Raw genomic sequence first — 22,840 nt, forward strand, 5'->3', positions numbered from 1 at the left:
GGAAACAACGTAAGACTCCAATGAGTTTTAGCACGGCAAAACAGCTTTTACCCAACACTTTAAAATTAATCATGGTTACTGTTGTGATCAAAACAGATTGTTACAAGCTGGGGAGATGTGGCAAACTGACTCTGACATTTTCTCAAAAGCCAGGAGTTGTAATGTTTTTCTGTGTTATACGGGAAAGCCCCATAGACACAGTCATTGGGTTTCTCTGTGTATTTTAAGCAGACATTAATCACAATCAGTTACTGTTTCCGTTGAGCTAATATAACAGACGTAATAGCTAGATATGGCTGGGTGGGCCCGTCACATTTAAGATCATCAACGCATCTACATACTGTAGATAGATGAACCATCAATACTGTGTATTTCTACTGTATTCTCTGAAATAACTATGTTTGAAGCATGTTGTTGAAGTGTAAAGTGAGCTAAGGGGGCCACACCCTGTCAATGTATGTGTCTGTGTCTGTTTTTCGTCATGCCCTGTCATTTTGTTTTTGTCTGAACATAAAGAAGACATCAAGCTTGCTTCACACCAGACAGATGAATGATAGTGCAGCTCAACGGCGATGACAGACAGAAAAAGCCGACCTCCATAACTATACCATGACTAAGCAGACTGTTTTACGCAATCTGTGTCTTAGCTGTCTGTATGGCTCAGTGGAGGGCAGGTTCAGGGCTGAGGGCTAAGTTTGTCTGGGTGTCTGAGGCAGGGTTTACTCATCTCGACCACTGCTGCTGCTGCAGGTACGTGGGCCTTCCCCGTCATTACTGGCTGTTTGGAGTTGGGTGGGCGTGCCAGCTCTGTCCCTTATCGCTAGGCACGCTAACTCCAGTAATGCACTTCTCTTCTCTCTTCGTTTCCCGGATGGGGCACAGCTGAAGCTGATGTTGTTTTTCGCATGGACAGGCACGCTCGCCTGTCACGGGCGGAATGAGTTATGCTCCGTCCTACGCCCACTTGGATTATTCCTCCGACTTCCATGTAAGGTCATTATCACCTCAGCGCTAGCCGGTTGTGGTTTGCGGCGGTAGCGACGGAGGTTTCATTGATCGCGTGGCGAAATTGGAGGTAGAATGAGGTGTTGCTAGGTGGGGTTGTGGCTGAGTCATTTATTGGATTTGTGGGGGGATTTACGGGCAGACATGAAAGAGCTGTGAGGCAGCATACCTCCCCTCTGTGCATGACCGTGATCTGTGGCTTTGGAAACCCAGCTCACCTGAATCAAGAGCTGCCAGTAATCTGTTGTGAAAATTACTGGGGTTGGCAAAAATAATTTTAGTTTTTGTGCTTTTTTTGGCTAATAATCGGAGCTGTTTGTCTGTTTTTTTGTTCAGTCGACATTCAAGTTTTTGTTGAATAAAACCCAGCTCGACTCTCATCTCTCTGTCGTGATTCTGTGATGCCAATTTTGCTACCATGTCCCCACTCACACAGATGTGTCCCTCTTTCCACTGATTTCAAACAGAAAAGAAATACACTTTTACCACAAATACGTGATGTTCGAAAAAGGTATTCTTAATGATTGTGCTGCTCCTGCTGTATCTGTTGACAGACTCAGGTAGTCACTCAGTACGCTGGCCACAGCAGCACCAGGGGTGATGATGATGTCTTTTTTTCCCAACATACCGCACCCCCGCAGCTGTCCAAATTGTTTCAAGTAGGCAGGGTTATTTTCCACACTGGGAAGAGATTGTCTGCCTTTGGCCTGGAATCCACAGGTATGGGCCTGACTCAGTGTTTTCAAAAAGAGAGAGGGAGAGAGAGAGAGGAAGAGAGAGAAAGAGAGAGAGAGAGAGCGAGAGAGAGAGAGAGAGAGAGAGAGAGAGAGAGAGAGAGAGAGAGAGAGAGAGAGAGAGAGAGAGAGAGAGGCAGAGACAGAGACAGGGAGATGCCTGCCGGCTTGGCCTGGATCTGTTGGCAATCAGCACGGTGCGTCCAACCAGTGCTCAGTGCAGAATTACAGACTTGGCTGGAGGGGCTCTGGATATGATTTCCCTGTGATGGATGCTGTCCAAGACTGTGATTAAGGGCATAAGAACTCTGATTAATATGATCATCTTGGTGATGACAGAGGTATTTCTGTAATGGATGTTTATGATGCCAACCCTCGGTGATCACGTTCCCCCCCATTCCTGCTACACGGTTTTAATTTGAAATGTTAATATTTGCCGTGGCAATGCCAAACATAAGATTTATTCGCAGCTGATAAAGAAATGAGTATGCGGGGCTAAGGCAGTTTAAGGCAGGCAGAGCTGCCTCTGTGGGAAGGCATAGATAAGTAGCCATAATGCTCCAAACCCTTATATAATAGCCATGCCTGGATTCTGACCCAAGCAAGCCCCATCAGTCTCCAGCACACTGCATTTTATGAATGATCTTGCGTTTCAATCCATGTATGGCTCGGATATCCAATCAAGGATTTAGATGCATGCGCCAGGGGCCTGGGGCTGTGCTTTGACCTTTAATAGAAGCGAGGAGGAGGTGGAGGGTCTTGTGGCTGGTTAGCAGCGGATCCTGTAAATAGTTGCAGTCAGACCTACTCTTAGGAACGTTCGTCCGTGTGCGCCGCTGCTGTTATCTGCCTCTGTGCCTTTTCACACCAGAGCCTTTGTTTTATTAAGATCAATGATAAAGGCTCTGTGTATGCAAACACACATCTCTGCTTAAGCCTGTTAGTATATTTGAAAAGACATGCCTCACAGCTGCCTGCAGTAGAAAGGTCATTGAGGCGGCCGATAAGCAGAACCAAGCATCTACATTTCTACATTACCGCCTGTCCCGCTACTTTCATTTCTCATCTGGGCCGCATCTGTTGTTTCACAGACGATTCCCTGTGACATTCAGTGTGCTGAGCAGGACTTAGATATCATCATTAGAATACAACTCCCAAGAAAAAGGGATTTGGACTAGCATGGGCATGGCATGTTTTATGACTTCATCATTGGGCCGTGAATTCCATGGATCTCGGGGAAATTCTGCAATTAGGAGCCGGGATCCGGGATATGGCCCTGTATATCTTCCAGGAAGGCTGTTCTGTTCTGTTCTCCGACTAGGATTTACTCAAATTAAGTGAGTTCAGATGGACTCAAACAAAACCTAGATGTATTTAAAAAGCTGCAGAGCTCTCCCTCTGTTTTTGGCCGTGTCATTTATTTCTGACGACCGCCGTGAAACACGTCTGCGCTTAGCACCGTTTACATTCTTCTCCTCTCACATCCAGGCCTACTGTTTATAGTCAGTGAAATTTTGATTGCCAACGTAAGTCAACAAAAGCCCTCATTTGGCAGCTAGTAAAATGTATTGCATTAAGTTGAGCTCTCGTATACCCCCCCCCAACAATTTCACAACATATACCCAATACACACAAATCTAGTAAGGAATGGAATTTAAGATTATATACATATATGGACAAGCAATGTCAGAGCGGCATGGACTAAGATACAGTAGAATATTATAGAATAGAATACAGTATATACATATGAGATGAGTAGTGCAAGATATGTAAACATTATTAAAGTGACTAGTGTTCCATTTCTTAAAGTGGCCAGTGATTTCAATAGGCAGCAGCAGCCTCTAATGTGCTAGTGATGGCTATTTAACAGTCTGATGGCCTTGAGATAGAAGCTGTTTTTCATTCTCTCTGTCCCTGCTTTGATGCACCTGTACTGACCTCGCCTTCTGGATGATAGCGGGGTGAACAGGCAGTGGCTCGGGTGGTTGATGTCATTGATGATCTTTTTGGCCTTCCTGTGACATCGGGTGCTGTAGGTGTCTTGGAGGGCGGATAGTTTGCCCCCGGTAATGCGTTCGGCAGACCACACCACCCTCTGGAGAGCCCTGCGGTTGCGGGTGGTGCAGTTTCCATACCATGCGGTGATACAGCCCGACAGGATACTCTCAATAGTGCATCTGTAAAAGTTTGTGAGGGTTTTAGGTGCCAAGCCAAATTTCTTCAGCATCCTGAGGTTGAAGAGGCTCTGTTGCGCCTTCTTCCTCACACTGTCTGCGTGGGTGGACCATTTCAGTTTGTCAGTGATGTGTACGCCAAGGAACTTGAAGCTTTCCACCTTCTCCACTGCGGTCCCATCGATGTGGATAGGGGGGTGCACCCTCTGCTGTTTCCTGAAGTCCACGATCATCTCCTTTGTTTTGTTGACGTTGAGTGAGAGGTTATTTTCCTGGCACCACACTCCCAGAGCCCTCACCTCCTCCCTGTAGGCGGTCTCGTCATTGTTGGTAATCAAGCCTACTACTGTTGTGTCGTCTGCAAACTTGATGATTGAGTTGGAGGCGTGCTTGGCCACGCAGTCATGGGTGAACAGGGAGTACAGGAGGGGGCTGAGCACCCACCCTTGTAGGGCCCCAGTGTTGAGGATCAGCAAAGTGGAGATGTTGTTTCCTACCTTCACCACCTGAGGGCGGCCCGTCAGGAAGTCCAGGACCCAGTTGCACAGGGTGGGGTTCAGACCCAGGGCCTCGAGCTTAATGATGAGCTTGGAGGGTACTATGGTGTTGAATGCTGAGCTATAGTCAATGAACAGCGTTCTTACATAGGTATTCCTCTTGTCCAGATGGGATAGGGCAGTGTGCAGTGTGATGGCGATTGCATCGTCTGTGGATCTATTGGGGCTGTAAGCAAATTGAAGTGGGTCTAGGGTGACAGGTAAGGTAGAGGTGATATGATCCTTGACTAGTCTCTCAAAGCACAATTGCATGTAAAGAGGCCAAATTTGACTTCAGGGGTGAATGCAGGGTCTCAGTGTAGTGTTGTGGTTTGTACTGTAGTACACTAACCTTTGTTTACTCCGTATGTTACAGTGTCTTTCTTTTTCTGGTTTCAGACTTCATTTATTATTGTCTGTGCCCTCATTATGGTACATTAGCCCAGTTGACTATTATAGGCAGGGAAATGTTCTAATGAAGGGGTCTGGAGCAATTTCTCACCCGCTGACCCTCTGCTATGAGTCACACACACAGCTTCACAGCTTGGTACAAGGCTCTACTTATGTTGTTATGGAGGGTGACACACAGGATACCTGCTGAAACGCATTAAATATCATTTCTTTGCAGACCTAAAATTGGGCAATCTTGAAATTATTAATTGGTGATTCAAATTCCGGTCTGAAAGCTTTCATTATATATTTTTTAAGATACAGTATATCATTGTCACATGATATTTAAAAATAGTAGTAACATATAGTACATGATAGACGGTGACACTTCAGAAAAGTTCTGAAGGCGAGTAAATTGGATTTGATATCTCACTGATCCAGGAGAATACAAATGAGCATACGATGGGGAGGCTAGGTTTTCTAAAAGGTCTTTGAGCGGGAAGATAATGATGTGGAAATGTCATTTTGAAGGCCCCGTCTAGCTGTCAGTACTGAAGTGTTAGATATGTATTCATCATTGGCCCCTCAGTTGTGAAGCTGACAGTTCTCCGATGGAACATGAAAGAGCCAACCTCCCCAAATCAGGATTTGCTAATTGCTTTGAAACAGATGCCCCTGTGACCTCCATGCAAAGGTGCCCTATATTTCAGCATTGTCATTATGCAGGTAGTGGTCTGTCCTCTAGCTAGCCAGTCTGTTGCTAACTCTATTTTGAAGCACAACCCATCAACGGTACTTATATAAGGGTATTTTCACACACCCTCATTTATACATAGCACTCACACTGAATTAGAATCAGATAAACTATAGAGATTATCAATTAAGTATAACCCACCGATGAATAAGACATTATAGCTTTAGCTACAATTTATAGTTAAATCCTTATTATCTGTACGTAATGACTGGTTTGAAAAGAGAATGAGATTGCCAAGTGATGGCAGTGACAGGAGAGAGGCCTCGTTTAGCTGAAGGTGCAGAGCAGAGCTTGGGAATTTCTCAGTTACTAAGAACTCCACTCAGCGATGTCATCCACATGAAAGCTGAAGCCTGATCCATCTAAAAAATGAAAGTGTTACTTAACGGGCTGAACAATTTATGTCTGCAGTGGTCGCTCTCTCCGTCTCCCTCCCCAACTCTAAATGGAGGTGATAAAGCTGTGAGCGGCGGTTGCAGATGGGGATGCACATTTCCGTGTCAGGCTCGTCTTGGCGGGCAGGCAGGAGAGAGGGCGGGCGGAGGACACTCACGGGTCGAGGCCCACTAGCCAGAACCTTGTCACGCCAATTCCGATAGTTCCCCTTACATTCATCAAAGACCTCATTGTCTGAGGTTTTTATTTTCTGGCTCACTGAGCCTGTACTGACTGCACTGAACACAAAAAGTGAATTTTCCTTCTCTCTTCTGCTCCCAGTGTACAGCCTACTGAGTGATTTGAATACCCTTCACTACTAGGCTACTAGGCCCCGGCTGGTTTCAGCCCAGGCAACACTACACTGCATCACAGCCAGTCAGGCTATATAGCTCTGGGAACCTAGGTGCAACAATAAGGGAGTTCAACCACTTCCTACTCACACACAAACACACGCACGCATGCACGCACACACACCAGGTCTACTTCCCCTGGCCCACTGCTTCAACGTCCCTCTCTCTCCTGGGCGCCGCCAACATTTAATACCAGGGAGTTTTTCTCTCTTATGGGAGTCACAATGTCAAATGGGAAGTCATCTTGATTATGTCATAGCTCGTTAGTGTCAACCCTGGGACCATTCTGTCGCCGATCTTGATGTTTTCATAGACTTCTAAAAAAGTCTCCCAATCTATTAAAGTTGAGTGCCTTAACAAAGTGGGTCATAAATATAAAATTGTGGTCACTACAGGATGAAATCTAGACGAAAAACATGTCTGAGGTGGTTCCTGTCTGTGTGACATCACACCCGTTTCCTTAGCCTAATATTTATATCATAAGCCAATGTAGGTCTATGTTGTTTGTAGGTGTTTAAAGTGTTGAAAAAAGAATGGCGCCGGAGGGAATGGCAGCCGTTTTACGGGCTCCTGACCAATTGTGCTATTTTGTGTATTTTTTGTTGCTGATCTTAACTTTTTTGGTACATAGTGTTTCCGCCACAGGAGGTTGATGGCATCTTAATTGGAGTGGACGGGCTCGTGGTAATGGCTGGAGCGCATTCAGTGGAATGGTATCAAATACATCAAACACATGGTTTGATGCCATTCCATTTGCTCCGTTCCAGCCATTATTATGAGCCGTCCTCCCCTCAGCAGCCTCCACTGGTTTACGCCATCGTTTCCTATGACCAAAAATTGCTTTTGGACATCAAAACAGCTATCACTAACCTCGATTTGGACGAGGCGAAAGACATATTGATTATCCCGGACAAGGCCGTAATCCCCGACACCCGTAGAAGGCGAAGACGCCGCTATAAATCGCCTCTAACCTCTATTCTATTGGCGAATGTGCAATCACTGGAAAATATACTGGACAAGCTCCGTTCAAGTCTATCCTATCAACAAGACATTAGGAACTGTAATATGCTATGCTTCTCAGAGTCATGGCTGAACAAGGACATGGATATTATAAATCAAGCTGGTTTTTCTATGCATCGGCTGTACAGAGTCTGGTAAGATCAGGGGTGGTGGTGTTTGTCTCTTTATTAACAACAGCTGGTGTGCAATCTTTAATATTAAGAAAGTCTCAAGGGTTCTGCTCGCCTGAGTTAGAATACCTCATGATAAGCTGTAGACCATACTATTTACCAAGAGAGTTTTATTCTGTATTTTTCATGGCTGTCTATTTACCACCACAAACCGATGCTGGCAATAAGACCCCACTCAACAAGCTGTATAAGGCCATAAGCAAACAAGAAAATGTTCATCCAGAGGCTCCTAGTGGCCGGTGATTTTAATGCAGGAAAACTGAAATCCGTCACCTGTGCAACTAGAGGGATAAAAACTCCAGATCACCTCAACTCCACACACAGAGACGCATACAAAGCTATCCATTTGACAAATCGGACCATAACTCTATCCTCCTGATTCCTGCTTACAAGCAAAAACTCGAACAGGAAGTACCAGTGACGCACTCAATATGGAAGTGGTCCGATGAAGCGGATGCTAAACTACAGGACTGTTTCGCTAGCACAGACTAGTGAAACAGGGATTCATCCGGCGGCATTGAGAAGATTACCACATCAGACACCGACTTCATTAATAAGTGTATCGACGACGTTGTCCCCACAGTGACCATATGTACATATCCCAACTAGAAGCCATGGATTACAGGCAACATCCGCACTGAGTTAAAGGCTAGAGCATCCACTTCCAAGGAACAGGACACTTATAAGAAAAGGACGTTTATAAGAAATCCTGCTACACCCTCCGATGAACCATCAAACAGGTAAAGTGTCAATACAGGACTAAGATTTAATCCTACTAAACCGGCTCTGACGCTCGTTGGATGTGGCAGGGCTTGCAAACTATCACAGGTTACAAAGAGAAACCCAGCCCAGTGACACAAGCCTACCAGACGAGCTAAATGCCTTCTATGCTCAATTCGAGGCAAGCAACACTAAAAAATGTGTGAGAGCACCAGCTGTTCCAGACGACTGTATGATCAGCCGATGTGAGTAAGACAAGGTTAACATTCACAAGGCCGCAGGGCCAGGCGGATTACTAAGACGCGTACTCAGAGCATGCGCTGACCAGCTGGCAAGTGCCTTAACTGACATTTTCAACCTCTCCCTGACCCAGTCTGTAATACCTACATGTTTCAAGCAAACCACCATAGTCCCTGTGCCTAAGAACACCAAGGTAACTTGTCTAAATGACTACCACCTCGTAGCACTTACATCTGTAGCCATGAAATGCTTTGAAAGGCTCGTCATGGCTCACATCAACACCATCATCCCAGAAACCCTGGACCCACTCCACTTTGCATAACGCCCCAACAGATCCACAGATGACACAATCTCTATTGCACTCCTCATTGCCCTTTCCCACCTGGACAAAAGGAACACCTATGTGAGAATGCTGTTCATTGACTAAAGCTCAGCGTTCAACACCATAGTGCCCTCCAAGCTCATCACTAAGCTAAGGACCCTGGGACTGAACACCTCCCTCTGCAACTGGATCCTGGACTTTCTGACGGGCCGCCCCCTGGTGGTGAGGGTAGGCATCAACACATCCACCACGCTGACCCTCAACACGTGGACCTCTAAGGTGTGTGTGCTCAGTCCCCTCCTGTACTCCCTTTTCACCCACGGCTGCGTGGCCGCACACGACTTTAACACCATCATTAAGTTTGCCGAAGACATGACGGGGGTAGGCCTGAATACAGACGACGATGAGACAGGTCAAAGACCTTGCCTATAGGGAGGAGGTCAAAGACCTGGCATTTTGTCGCCAGGACAACATCCTCTCCCTCAACGTGGGCAAGACAAAGGAGCTTACTATAGGAAACGGAGGGCCGAATATGCCCCCATTCACATCGACAGGGCTGTAGTATAGTGGGTCAAGAGCTTCAAGTTCCTCGGTGTCCACGTCAAGGACCTATCGTCCAAACACACCAACACAGTCGTGAAGAGGGAACGATAATGCCTTTTCCCCCTCAGGAGGCTGAAAATATTTGGCATGGGCCCTCAGATCCTCAGAAAGTTCTACAGCTGCACCATTGAGAGCATCTTGACTTGGTATGGCAACTGCTCGGCACCCGACCGCAAGGTGCTACAGTGGGTAGTGCGTACAGCCCAGTACATCACTGGGGCCAACTCCCTGCCATCCAGGACCTCTATACCAGGCGGTGTCAAAGGAAGGCCCTAAAAATTGTCAAAGACTCCAGCATGGCAAGCAGTACCGGAGTGCCAAGTCTGTGACCAAAAGGCACCTGAACAGCTTCTATCCCCAAGCCATAAGACTGCTGAACATCTAATCAAATGGCTACAATTTACATTGACCCCCTTGATCATTTATTTATTTATCTTAATTGTTTTGCATGGACTCCCTTGCACTGGCTCTGTGCACACTCACTAGACTCTACCTATACATACTCTATACTACACTGACACTCCAACACACAACACACACACACACACGCACTACATACGCTCACACACACAAAACACACACACATGCATATTGACGCCACACTCACACATAGACACCCATACCTTGCTGCTACTCTGTTTATTATTACATGTCCTGATTGCCTAGTTACTTTTACCCCTACCTACATGTACATAATTGTATTACCTCAATTACCTCAACTACCTCGTACCCCTGCACATTGACTTGGTACTGGTACTCCTTGTATATAGCCTCGTTATTGCTTTTATTGTGTTACTATATCCTTTTTTATTGATCAAATATGTGTTACTTTTTAACTGCGCTGTTGGGAAAGGGCTTGTAAGTAAGCATTTCACTGCAAAGACTACACCTGTTGTATTCGGCACATGTGACCAATGACATTTGATTTGATTTGAAATGTCCCTGTAATTAGAAGATTTCCTGTCTATTGTGCAGATCCTGTTGAAGAATAGATGCAGCAATCTCCCCCTCGTATTTGGTTGAAATGCTGTTAAGTAACCATAGCTTTTAAGATGGTATACAGTAAGTCATCTAGGATAGTCAATCAATAGTGTGGGCGTAAGATACTCAAGCTTGACTTCAGTGGTTTCGTAATTAAAAGACGAGTAGTTTATAGCCTTGGTTTGGTTCACAAGCCAAGCAGAGGAGCAGAAAGAAAGAAGCTTCTATAATGAACAGACAATTTTTTCTACCTCTGCCACTGCTTCCGACACTGTAGACTTACTCAGAACCAACCGTCTGAGTGAAAGAGAAGCGGATATTAAAATGTCCCTGCGTAATGTATTCATAAAGGTTTTCAAATGCGGCACATGAGAGAGAGTGGGCTTCCGGATCAGTTAGCTTTACAGGGGGAGGTGTTGGGGGTCACTAATAAGTTCTCTAATATTGCAGACTGAGTGATTGCACAAATGCTTTCCCCCAAACAGTCACTTTGAGACAGGCATAACAATTATACAATTTTCTGGTACACTAAGCCCCTCAGGTATGTTAAAAGTCTCAGAGTGGCTGACTGGGTTCTGGTCTCCATAATTTTAAGTATGTCATTAATGGCTGTCACAGGGTACTGCCTGAGTAGTAATCCACAGGGGAGACAGGTTCTTAAAGGCCACTGCTACCCCTAACTTTTTGGAATTACTATCCTGGAATTAGGGTTTTCTCTCCTGTGGAACCAGTTTGCAAATGGTGTAGAGTGATCTAATGATGGTAGCTAGTGAAAACAAAACAGTTCAAATGTTTGTCTCTATGTCACCCATGGCTGAGTGAGTGAGTGAGTGAGTGAGGGAGGGAGGGAGGGGGGAGGGAGGGAGGGAGGGAGGGAGGGAGGGAGCGGTGAGGTGGAGGAGTTAAGTTTGTTTGAGCTGCTGGGTGACTGACTGAATCATAGCAGCAGAATGCCTAAGGCCAGAGGGGGCTAAATGAGGTGGATCTGATGACGATGTCTGCCTGTGTGTGTCACACTCAGGGGAGAGGAAGCACAGTGCTAGAAGTACAACTCATCATAGAAACACCTCAGTATAATTACAGAGCTCAGGCAAGAGACTGAACGTCTCAATCTATTTTATTGGCTTTGTCATGCTTTCTGTGAGGAACAGTGGCTCACGCAAGCTGCTGCTGTCCTAGTTTAGCTGAAAAGAGAGAGAGAGAGAGACTCACAACAGCCAGCGTCTTCGTTCAACCTCCAAACAAATAGTCGATGGAGCCAAGAAACCGACAGTAAAGTGTAAAAAGATCCAATTACTGAGCTACAAGTGCTTTCAGCTGTACAAATGTCACTTTGGATTGCATCTATCTATCTACACATATCAATGGCTGCTGAAACCCTCCCAGGGTAATTGACACGTTTATATGAAAACAAAATGCCAGAGCAGAACCTCAGAGAAGAATACACACTAGAGGTGTTTTGAGACAGTTCTAAACTCAAACCAGGACATACACTACCAGTCAAAAGTTTGGACACACCTACTCATTCAATGGTTTTTCTTTATTTTAAAAATGTTTTACATTGTAGAATAATAGTGAAGACATCAAAACCATAAAATAACACATATGGAATCATGCAGTAATCAAAAAAGTGTTAAACTTTTATTATTTGAGATTCTTCAAATAGCCACCCTTTGCTTTGATGACAGCTTTGCACACTCTTGGCATTCTCTCAACCAGCTTCATGAGGTAGTCACTTGGAAAGTATTTCAATTAATAGGTGTGCCTTCTTAAAAGTTAATTTGTGGAATTTCTTTCCTTCTTAATGCGTTTGAGCCAATCAGTTTTGTTGTGACAAGGTAGGGGGGGTATACAGAAGATAGCCCTATTTGGTAAAAGACCAAGTCCATATTATGTCAAGAACAGCTCAAATAAGCAAAGAGAAACAACAGACCATCATTACTTTAAGACATGAAGGTCAGTCAATACGGAACATTTCAAGAACTTTGAACGTTTCTTAAAGTGCAGTCGCAAAAACCATCAAGTGCTATGATGAAACTGGCTCTCATGAGGACCAACACAGGAATGGAAGACCCAGAGTTACCACTGCGGCAGAGGATAAGTTCATTAGAGTTACCAGCCTCAGAAATTGCACCCCAAATAAATGCTTCACAGAGTTCAAGTCACAGACACATCTCAACATCAACTGTTCAGAGGGGACCGTGTGAATCAGGCCTTCATGGTCGAATTGCTGCAAAGAAACCACTACTAAAGGACACCAATAAGAAGAAGAAACCTGCTTGGGGCAAGAAACACGAGCAATGGACATTAGACCGGTGGAAATGTGTCCTTTGTTCTGATGAGTCCAAATTGGAGATTTTTGGTTCCAACCGCTGTGTCTTTGTGAGACGCGGTGTGGGTGAACGGATGATCTCCGCATATGTAGTTCCCACCGTAAAGCATGTAGGAGGAGGTGTTATGATGTGGGGGTGCTTTGCTGGTGACACTGTCTGTGATTTATTTAGAATTCAAGGCACACTTAACCAGCATGGCTACCACAGCATTCTGCAGTGATACGCCATCTCATCTGATTTGGGCTTAGTGGGACTATCATTTGTTTTTCAACAGGACAAGGACAACACACCTCCAGGCTGTGTAAGGGCTATTTTACCAAGAAGGAGAGTGATGGAGTGCTGCATCAGATGACCTGGCCTCCACAATCCCCGACCTCAACTCAATTGGGATGGTTTGGGATGAGTCAGACTGCAGAGTGAAGGAAAAGCAGCCAACAAGTGCTCAACATATGTGGGAACTCCTTCAAGACTGTTGGAAAAGCATTCCAGGTGAAGCTGGTTGAGAGAATGCCAAGAGTGTGCAAAGCTGTCATTAAGGCAAAGGGTGGCTGTTTGAAGAATCTCAAATATAAAATATATTTTGATTTGTTTAACACTTTTTTGGTTACTACATGATTCCATACGTGTTATTTCATAGTTTTGATGTCTTTACTATTATTCTACAATGTAGTCAAAGTAAATAGTCAAAATAAAGAAAAACCCTTGTAGGAGTAGGTGTGTCCAAATCAGAAGGGAGGATGTCTGCACATATTAAAAGGCTAGTCACATGACAGGGTGCAGAGAACAAGCATCAAAGCTGGCCTAAGTTAAGCTGCCCTAACCGCTTGTTGTGACTCTGGAAATGAAAACTTAATTGTCTCTGTAACTGCCCGTCCATCATGAAAAGGATATATTGCTCACATGTTTTGGTTGGATTGATGGGATTATAAGTGACATGTCAAAACAGGGGGTTTGTGACAGGGTGTCCACTGTCGTGTGCATTACTGTCAGGAATGCAGATGAGCCCTAACAAGGTTTTAATCCAGCAGCAGTCATTAGCGTGGAGGGCATCTTAAAACAAATCTGGGGTCAGGCCGTTTTAGGGCCCGAGAGCGCCAAGAGTCCCTCTCCCACCGGTTCACTGAGCAGCATGACACAGAGACATCAGCACTTTATCCGCTTTTAGCTTCCTTCCCACACAATCAGGGCTCTTTCCCTCCCTCCTTCCTATGGGGAATTCCTTTGCCATCTCATCTTATACGATATAGGATATACTTTATATCAGGGGTACTCAACTACTATTTGAGAAGGTCCGTTCACACATATTTCTTAGATGTCAATGGTTCGGATTGATATTGTCATTTATCAGTGTAGTAACAAACCCCAACCTCGTGACACGTGACCCCAAACTGTTCAAACTGTTCCCACCCCTCTTGTTGGCAGAGAGAACATTTTGCCATTTTAAAGCTCATTCCCTACAATTCTACACCTTGCCATGGGACGGATAGAACATTTAGCAGTTTAAATCTAATTTCCGGCAATTCTACACATTTTGCCATGTCTTGTGTGTGTTTTGATACCTGAGTGACTCAACAAAATCAATGGGGACCCCTGGGGGTCGAGGTCACTGGGCACATAATCTGGCTGTGATAACTACAATATTTAGATAGCTGGTTAGCCTAACTTACCCATCTAGCTAACATGGCAAGTAGTAAATCATCTGGACATTTCTGACAGGTTAAAAATAGCTCTTTAAGGTCTGTCAATGAATGACATAACAAGGGAAAACTGCCCATTCACTAGCAAATTCATTTCTAAATTGAACCTTGTGCATTGTACTGTTACAACTCTCAACAGCAGAAAGTTAAAAGCCCAACTGAGTTCGTAAAAATGTAATTTTTTGTGTTTGTCGGGACCTTCGGTCCGTAATGACCCCGTTCTTGGTCCGGATCCGGACTGTGGTCCGCCAGTTGAGCATGGCTGCTCTATATCCATAACTTAAAGTTAAATGAGGACTATTTTCATTTTCTGTTGAAGTTTTGGAGTTCAACTGTATAGGTCATAATTTGTGGTTCTGCAAAAAAATTAAAGTGACGTTTTATTCAGAAGCCAACTGGCATTGAGGCATGACTGTGTGGTTGATACTGTAGATGGAAGTAAAGGTATCAGACATCAAACTGTCCGTCTTCCAGCTAACACCAGCAATGAGCAATGCACGTTCCCTCTGCACTAAGATTTGAATTCAATGTCTTGAGTTTATTATCTTTGCTTCAGAAACTTGCCTATGTGTTTACTTCCTCTTGCTTAACTGTGGACAGAACTGCGACAATGTACAATTACAAATGTAACTTCGCAGCTCTTCACACCAAGTGCATCAACAAGACACTAATTGTGCAGTAGAAGTAGAAAAAAATAGACAAACTTTCAGAGTTTATGCCCAGTGCAACAGATAATTACTCAGCTATAAACTAGGTGTCGCAAGGTAACAGGTCAATTTCTCTAAAATGCTTTTTGAATGCCTCTGCCATCGGGGAGAGAATAAGTGCTGCTTCTTCCACCCGGCGTCTCGTCGAATTAATTTAACTTAATTGTCATTCATAACCCACATGTTGCAGTTTTACACTGGCTGAGATAATGCTATCTTCCGCTGTTTCCACTGTAATTGAAATTTCCATTATGAGGTGTAAACATTTAGGAGTGGCCATGTGAATATTCATCAGAGAGGCAGCAAAGCCACGAGGGCCACAGAAAGACTGTTGTTTAGCATCTAGTGGAGGAGTGAGTATGTGTGTGTATGTGTGTGTGTGTGTGGACATGTTTAACTATACTTGTGGTGACCAGAAGTCCCCACAAGAATAGTAAACAAACAAAATTTGACCAACTGGGGACATTTTGTTATTCCCCACTAGGTCAAATGCTATTTCTAGGAGGTTTAAGGTTAAGGTTAGGACTAGGTTAAGGGTTAGGGTTAGGTTTAGGTTTAGAAAATAGGATTTTGAATGGGACTGAATTGTGTGTCCCCACTAGGTTAGTTATGCAAGACTGTGTGTGTGTGTGACGATGTGAGTTTGAGAAAGTAAAAAAAAGTATACTTAATAAAATAAGAAAAACTCCAGCACACAGGTGCCGCGAGTAGGTTTGCCCATCACATATTGACATACGTCTTGTTCCAACAGCTCCCTCCCAAGTCAGTGAAGTCATCAAGGAGAGAGTGCAGCAGCGCAGCATCCAGCTCTCCTGGCAGGAGCCTGAGCAGCCCAACGGAGTCATCACCGAATACGAGATCAAGTACTATGAAAAAGTGAGTGTGTGATGCCCTGCTGAATCCATTAATGTTTGAGAGAGAGAGAGAAAATCTGTCTGTCTGTGATTGTGCTGCAGCTTTGAACACAGACAACTCTGGCTCTCCCAAACCCTATCCCCCTATCTCTCTCCTCTTCTTCTTAGTTTCATTTAGCTTACTCTTCATTTTGCGTTCTATCTGCAAGACGCTACGAGTGGAATCGGCAGGATTCTGCAAGTGCATCCTTTGTCCCATAATTGAATGAGACTCTCATAAGATTTTAATCAGTCCCTGGTCCTTCTCAGCCACCCCCACACTGCCAGGCAGCACACACTTCATTGCACTACCCTGCCAGCATTAACAATCTCTTACTGTATCTTCCCTCGCCCCCTCATACAGTTGAAGTCGGAAGTTTACATACACCTTAGCCAAATACATTTAAACTTAGTTTTCACAATTCCTGACATTTAATCCTAGTAAAAATTCCCTGTCTTAGGTCAGTTAGGATCACCACTCTATTTTAAGAATGTGAAATGTCAGAATAATAGTAGAGATAATTATTTATTATTTTATTTCTTTCATCACATTCCCAGTGGGTCAGAAGTTTACAAACACTCAAATAGTATTTGGTAGCATTGCCTTTAAATTGTTTAACTTGGGTCAAACATTTCGGGTAGCCTTCCACAAGCTTCCCACAATAGGTTGGGTGAATTTTGGCCCATTCCTCCTGACAGAGCTGGTGTAACTGAGTCAGGTTTGTAGGCCTCCTTGCTCGCACACTCTTTTTCAGTTCTGCCCACACATTTTCTATAGGATTGAGGTCAGGGCTTTGTGATGGCCACTCCAATACCTTGACTTTGTTGTCCTTAAGCCATTTTGCTACAACTTTGGAAGTATGCTTGGGGTCATTGTCCATTTGGAAGACCCTTTTGCGACCAAGCTTTAACTTCCTGACTGATGTCTTGAGATGTTGCTTCAATATATCCACATAATTTTCCTTCCTCATGATGCCATCTATTTTGTGAAGTGCACCAGTGCCTCCTGCAGCAAAGCACCCCCACAGCATGATGCTGCCACCCCACGGTTGGGATGGTGTTCTTCGGCTTGCAAGCAACCCCCTTTTTCCTCCAAACATAACGATGGTCATTATGGCCAAACAGTTCTATTTTTGTTTCATCAGACCAGAGGAAATTTCTCCAAAAGGTACGATCTTTGTCCCCATGTGCAGCTGCAAACCGTAGTCTGGCTTTTTTATGGTGGTTTTGGAGCAGTGGCTTCTTCTTTGCTGAGCGGCCTTTCAGGTTATGTCGATATAGGACTCGTTTTACTGTGGATATAGATACTTTTGTACCTGTTTCCTCCAGCATCTTCACAAGGTCCTTTGTTCATCTCTAGGAGACAGAACGCGTCTCCTTCCTGAGTGGTATGACGGCTGCGTGGTCCCATGGTGTTTATACTTGCGTACTATCGTTTGTACAGATGAACGTGGTACCTTCAGGAGTTTGGAAATTGCTCCCAAGGATGAACCAGATTTTCTGGAATTTTCCAAGCTGTTTAAAGGCACAGTCAACTTAGTGTATGTTAACTTCTGACCCACTGGAATTGTGATACAGTGAATTATAAGTGAAATAATCTGTCTGTAAACAATTGTTTTAATGATTACTTGTGTCATGCAAAAAGTAGATGTCCTAACCGACTTGCCAAAACTATAGTTTGTTAACAAGAAACAGTTCTAATTCTCAAAAAAGTACGATCTTTGTCCCCATGTGCAGTTGCAAACCGTAGTCTGGCTTTTTTATGGCGGTTTTGGAGCAGTGGCTTCTTCCTTGCTGAACGGCCTTTCAGATTATGTCGATATAGGACTCGTTTTACTGTGGATATAGATACTTTTGTACCTGTTTCCTCCAGCATCTTCACAAGTACCTTTGATGTGGTTCTGGGATTGATTTGCACTTTTCGCACCAAAGTACGTTAAATCTCTAGGAGACAGAACACGTCTCCTTCCTGAGCGGTATGACGGCTGCGTGGTCCCATGGTGTTAATACTTGCGTACTATTGTTTGTACAGATGAACGTGGTACCTTCAGGCGTTTGGAAATTGCTCCGAAGGATGAACCAGTCTTGTGGAGGTCTACAATTCTTTTTACATTTTAGTCATTTAGCAGACGCTCTTATCCAGAGCGACTTACAGTTAGTGAGTGCATACATTATTTAATTTTTTTATACTGGCCCCCAGTGGGAATCGAACCCACAACCCTGGCATTGCAAACGCCATGCTCTACCAACTGAGCTACATCCCTGCCGGCCATTCCCTCTCATACCCTGAACGACGCTGGGCAAATTGTGCGCCGTCCCATGGGTCTCCCGGTCGTGGCCGGCTACGACAGAGCCTGGATTCGAACCAGGATCTCTAGTGGCACAGCCTTAGACCACTGCGCCACTCGGGAGATTACTTTTTCTGAGGTCTTGGCTGATTTCTTTTTATTTTCCCATGATGTCAAGCAAAGAGGCACTGAGTGAAGGTAGTCCTTGAAATACATCCACAGGTACACCTCCAATTGACTCAAATTATGTTAATTATCCTATAAGAAGCTTCTAAAGCCATGACATCATTTTCTGGAATTTTCCAAGCTGTTTAAAGGCACAGTCAACTTAGTGTTTGTAAACTTCTGACCCACTGGAATTGTGATACAGTGAATTATTGTCACGATCGTCGAACAGAGATGAGGACCAAGGCGCAGCGTTGCAGGCAAACATACTCTTTAATAGAGACACGATCAAACACAACAAAACGAAAACGTGACAGTTCACGGTCTAACACAACAGACTAGTAACAAGATCCCACAAACTCTGTGGGGAAACAGGCTGCTAAAGTATGGTTCTCAATCAGAGACAACAAGCAACAGCTGAATCACGTTGCCTCTGATTGAGAACCACACTGGCCAACATAGAACAACAAACTAGAATGTGAAACCTAGAACAAAACACATAGACTTTACACACCCTGGCTCAACATATTAGAGTCCCCAGAGCCAGGGCGTGACAGTACCCCCCCCTAAAGGCGCGGACTCCGACCGCGCCCACCAAATACCACAGGGGAGGGACCGGGTGGGCACTCCGCTTAGGCGGCGGATCCGGCTCCGGGCCTGAACCCCGCTCCCTCTCCAACCCCCCAAAGTACCCCTGGTCCGGTCTGGCCCCGCTGGCCGGAGCTGGACTTCACACTGGTGGAGCGGATTGCTCTAGCTCCGGCGTGAAGCATCTGACCGGTGCCGGACCAGCCACCGGTGGAACAGGCACGGGCCGTGCCGGACTGACGACGCACACCACTGGCTTGGTGTGGGGAACAGGCACGGGCCGTGCCGGGCTGACGAAACGCACCACTGACTTGGTGCGGGGAGCAGGAGCGGGCCGGACCGGGCTGACGAAGCGCACCACTGACTTGGTGCGGGGAGCAGGAGCGGGCCGGACCGGGCTGACGAAGCGCACCACTGACTTGGTGCGGGGAGCAGGAACGGGCCGGACCGGGCTGACGAAGCGCACCACTGACTTGGTGCGGGGAGCAGGAGCGGGCCGGACCGGGCTGACGAAGCGCACCACTGACTTGGTGCGGGGAGCAGGAACGGGCCGTGCCGGGCTGACGAAGCGCACCACTGACTTGGTGCGGGGAGCAGGAACGGGCCGAGCTGGGCTGACGAAACGCACCACTGACTTGGTGCGGGGAGCAGGAATGGGCCGGACCGGGCTGACGACGCGCACCACTGACTTGGTGCGGGGAGCAGGAACGGGCCGGACAGGGCTGACGAAACGCACCACTGACTTGGTGCGGGGAGCAGGAATGGGCCGGACTGGGCTGGCGACGCGCACCACAGACTTGGTGCGGGGAGCAGGAACAGGCCGGGCCGAGCTGGCGACGCGCACCGTAGACTTGGTGCGAGTGGCAGGAACAGGCCGGACCGTACTGGGAACACACACCACTGGCCCTACGTGGGGATCAGGAACAGGCCGGACCGGACTGGCAACACACGCCAGTACCTCTCGCCGTGCCTCTACATCCTCCTTCCCCCTGGTGACCAGTGACTCCCGTAACCTGGCGGCCTCCTGCTGCCCCGTCGTCCACGGCGTTAGCCCCCCCCTAAAAAATTTATGGGCTTCACTCCTACCCGTGGACCAGGTCTCCATGCTTCTCGCCAGCCTTTTGCCCTTCTGCCTCCACGTCAAGCCCCTCTCTTCCTCACATGGCTTGACCCAGTCGAGGAGGCGAAGGAGATCCGCTAGAGATCTCTCAGGCGCTGGCTCCTGGACTTGCTGCTTGGTCCAGTCTTGGTGGGATCTTCTGTCACGATCGTCGAACAGAGATGAGGACCAAGGCGCAGCGTTGCAGGCAAACATACTCTTTAATAGAGACACGATCAAACACAACAAAATGAAAACGTGACAGTTCACGGTCTAACACAACAGACTAGAAACAAGATCCCACAAACTCTGTGGGGAAACAGGCTGCTAAAGTATGGTTCTCAATCAGAGACAACAAGCAACAGCTGAATCACGTTGCCTCTGATTGAGAACCACACTGGCCAACATAGAACAACAAACTAGAATGTGAAACCTAGAACAAAACACATAGACTTTACACACCCTGGCTCAACATATTAGAGTCCCCAGAGCCAGGGCGTGACAATTATAAGTGAAATAATCTGTCTGTAAACAATTGTTGGAAAAATTACTTGTGTCATGCACAAAGTAGATGTCCTAACCGACTTGCCAAAACTATAGTTTGTTAACAAGAAATTTGTGGAGTGGTTGTAAAAAGAGTTTAAGTTTAAGTGTAAGAGTTTAAGGGCTATACTCGGCCTTGTCTCAGGATTGTAAGTTGGTGGTTGGGGATATCCCTCTAGTGGTGCGGGGGCTGTGCTTTGGCGGAGTGGGTGGGGTTATATCCTTCCTGTTTGGCCCTGTCCGGGGGTTTCTTCGGATGGGGCCACAGTGTCTCCGGACCGCTCCTGTCTCAGCCTCCAGTATTTATGCTGCAGTAGTTTATGTGTCGGGGGGCTGGGGTTAGTTGGTTATACCTGGAGTACTTCTCCTGTCTTATCCAGTGTCCTGTGTGAATTTAAGTATGCTCTCTCTAATTCTCTCGTTCTCTCTTTCTCTCTGAGAACCTGAGCCCTAGGACCATACGTCAGGACTACCGGGCATGATGACACCTTGCTGTCCCCAGTCCGCCTGGCCTTGCTGCTATTCCAGTTTCAACTGTTCTGCCTGCGGCTACGAAACCCCTACCTGTCCCAGACCTGCTGTTTTCAACTCTTAATGATCGGCTATGAAAAGCCAACTGAGAGACCTGAGCCCTAGGACCATACGTCGGGACTACCGGCAGTGGTGACTCCTTGCTGTCCCCAGTCCGCCTGGCCTTGCTGCTATTCCAGTTTAAACTGTTCTGCCTGCGGTTATGGAACCCCTACCTGTCCCAGACCTGCTGTTTTCAACTCTTAATGATCGGCTATGAAAAGCCAACTGAGATTTATTCCTGATTATTATTTGACCATGCTTGTCACTTATGAACATTTTTGAACATCTTGGCATGGTTCTGTTATAATCTCCACCCGGCACAGCCAGAAGAGGACTGGCCACCCCTCATAGCCTGGTTCCTCTCTAGGTTTCTTCCTAGGTTTTCGCCTTTCTAGGGAGTTTTTCCTAGCCACCGTGCTTCTACACCTGCATTACTAGCTGTTTGGGGTTTTAGGCTGGGTTTCTGTACAGCACTTCGAGATATTAGCTGATGTAAGAAGGGCTATATAAAATAAAATTGATTGATTGATTGATGTAAACTTCCGACTTCAACTGTATATAATAGAGCTCCCATGTCTTCAATCTGAACAGATGATCAAGGTAGTGATGAGGTTGATGAGGTTGAGAGTGGGTTTAACACAACAAATCAAAGGGCTAGATTCCATGACTCTTGAGGTTCCAGACCCTGTTGAGCACGGCCTCTCAGGCTGCCAGGGATCAGTCTCCTGGGTCACGTACTATGGCTGTAGTCTGCCCAGCTGTACAATTGGATACAAGCATGACTTCTCTCCTAACAGTCTTTGGCATTCCATTTGGATTTTTTGCAGACAAATAATTTACAGATGAACAACAAAATACACAGTACACGTGGTCTGTAAATTCCAAATGGATTCCGAGCCTGGCATCGCACATCTTCTTTTCTGCCTGTCAGCTTTGATATAAAGCGTCTACAGCAGTGATTCTCAGCTGGGGGTCGCGGGAGAATTTTAACAGGTCACGAGACAAAGGTGTGTGCTGCACAGCTTATTGTTGCTGACTTTACACGTGCAGTGTGTCCGCAGTGGTGAAATGGCTAGCTACGTTCTGATTCGGAGGGTTTTCGCGCTGCACACAGTCAATAACGTTCTCGCCCCACACACACACACATTGATCCAATGAAATGACAGATTTCTCGACACACACACTGATCCAATATAAATGTCATTCTGCAACATTATTTTGTTTTAAATGTGACACGTCCAATCAGATAATACAGATCTTCTTCAGACAGCTAGCTTGATTGACAGCTAACTAAGCAGATGTGTTCTGCAGGCATTGCACATGTGGATAGTTAGCTGTCATTTAACTCATGTAGGCTAGCTGTCAGAGTAAAATCCAATGTCAACAACAAGGCAGACAACCCAGTCCCTGTCAAGAAGAGAAAATACCACCCCGACTTCATCAAATATGGTTTTACAGATATAGAAGAGCATGAAACCCTCCAAAATGAAAGGCATCTAGACACAAATATTTTTTGG

The 22,840-nt window shown here is 45.8% G+C and overlaps 1 protein-coding gene across 9 annotated transcripts in view; it reads left to right on the forward strand.

Annotated features, from left to right (window-relative positions):
* LOC311106546 (ephrin type-A receptor 7) overlaps positions 1–22,840 on the forward strand; it is an 87,913-nt gene that overhangs the window by 43,062 nt on the left and 22,011 nt on the right. For all 9 annotated transcript variants that reach the window (XM_084148921.1, XM_084148916.1, XM_084148918.1 and 6 more), the window contains exon 6: positions 15,926–16,050. In XM_084148921.1, the coding sequence (XP_084005047.1) occupies positions 15,926–16,050 (125 nt within the window). The remainder of the gene's footprint in view (positions 1–15,925; positions 16,051–22,840) is intronic.

Source organism: Coregonus lavaretus (assembly GCF_964263955.1).
Source record: "Coregonus lavaretus genome assembly, chromosome: 31".
NCBI lineage: Eukaryota > Metazoa > Chordata > Actinopteri > Salmoniformes > Salmonidae > Coregonus > Coregonus lavaretus.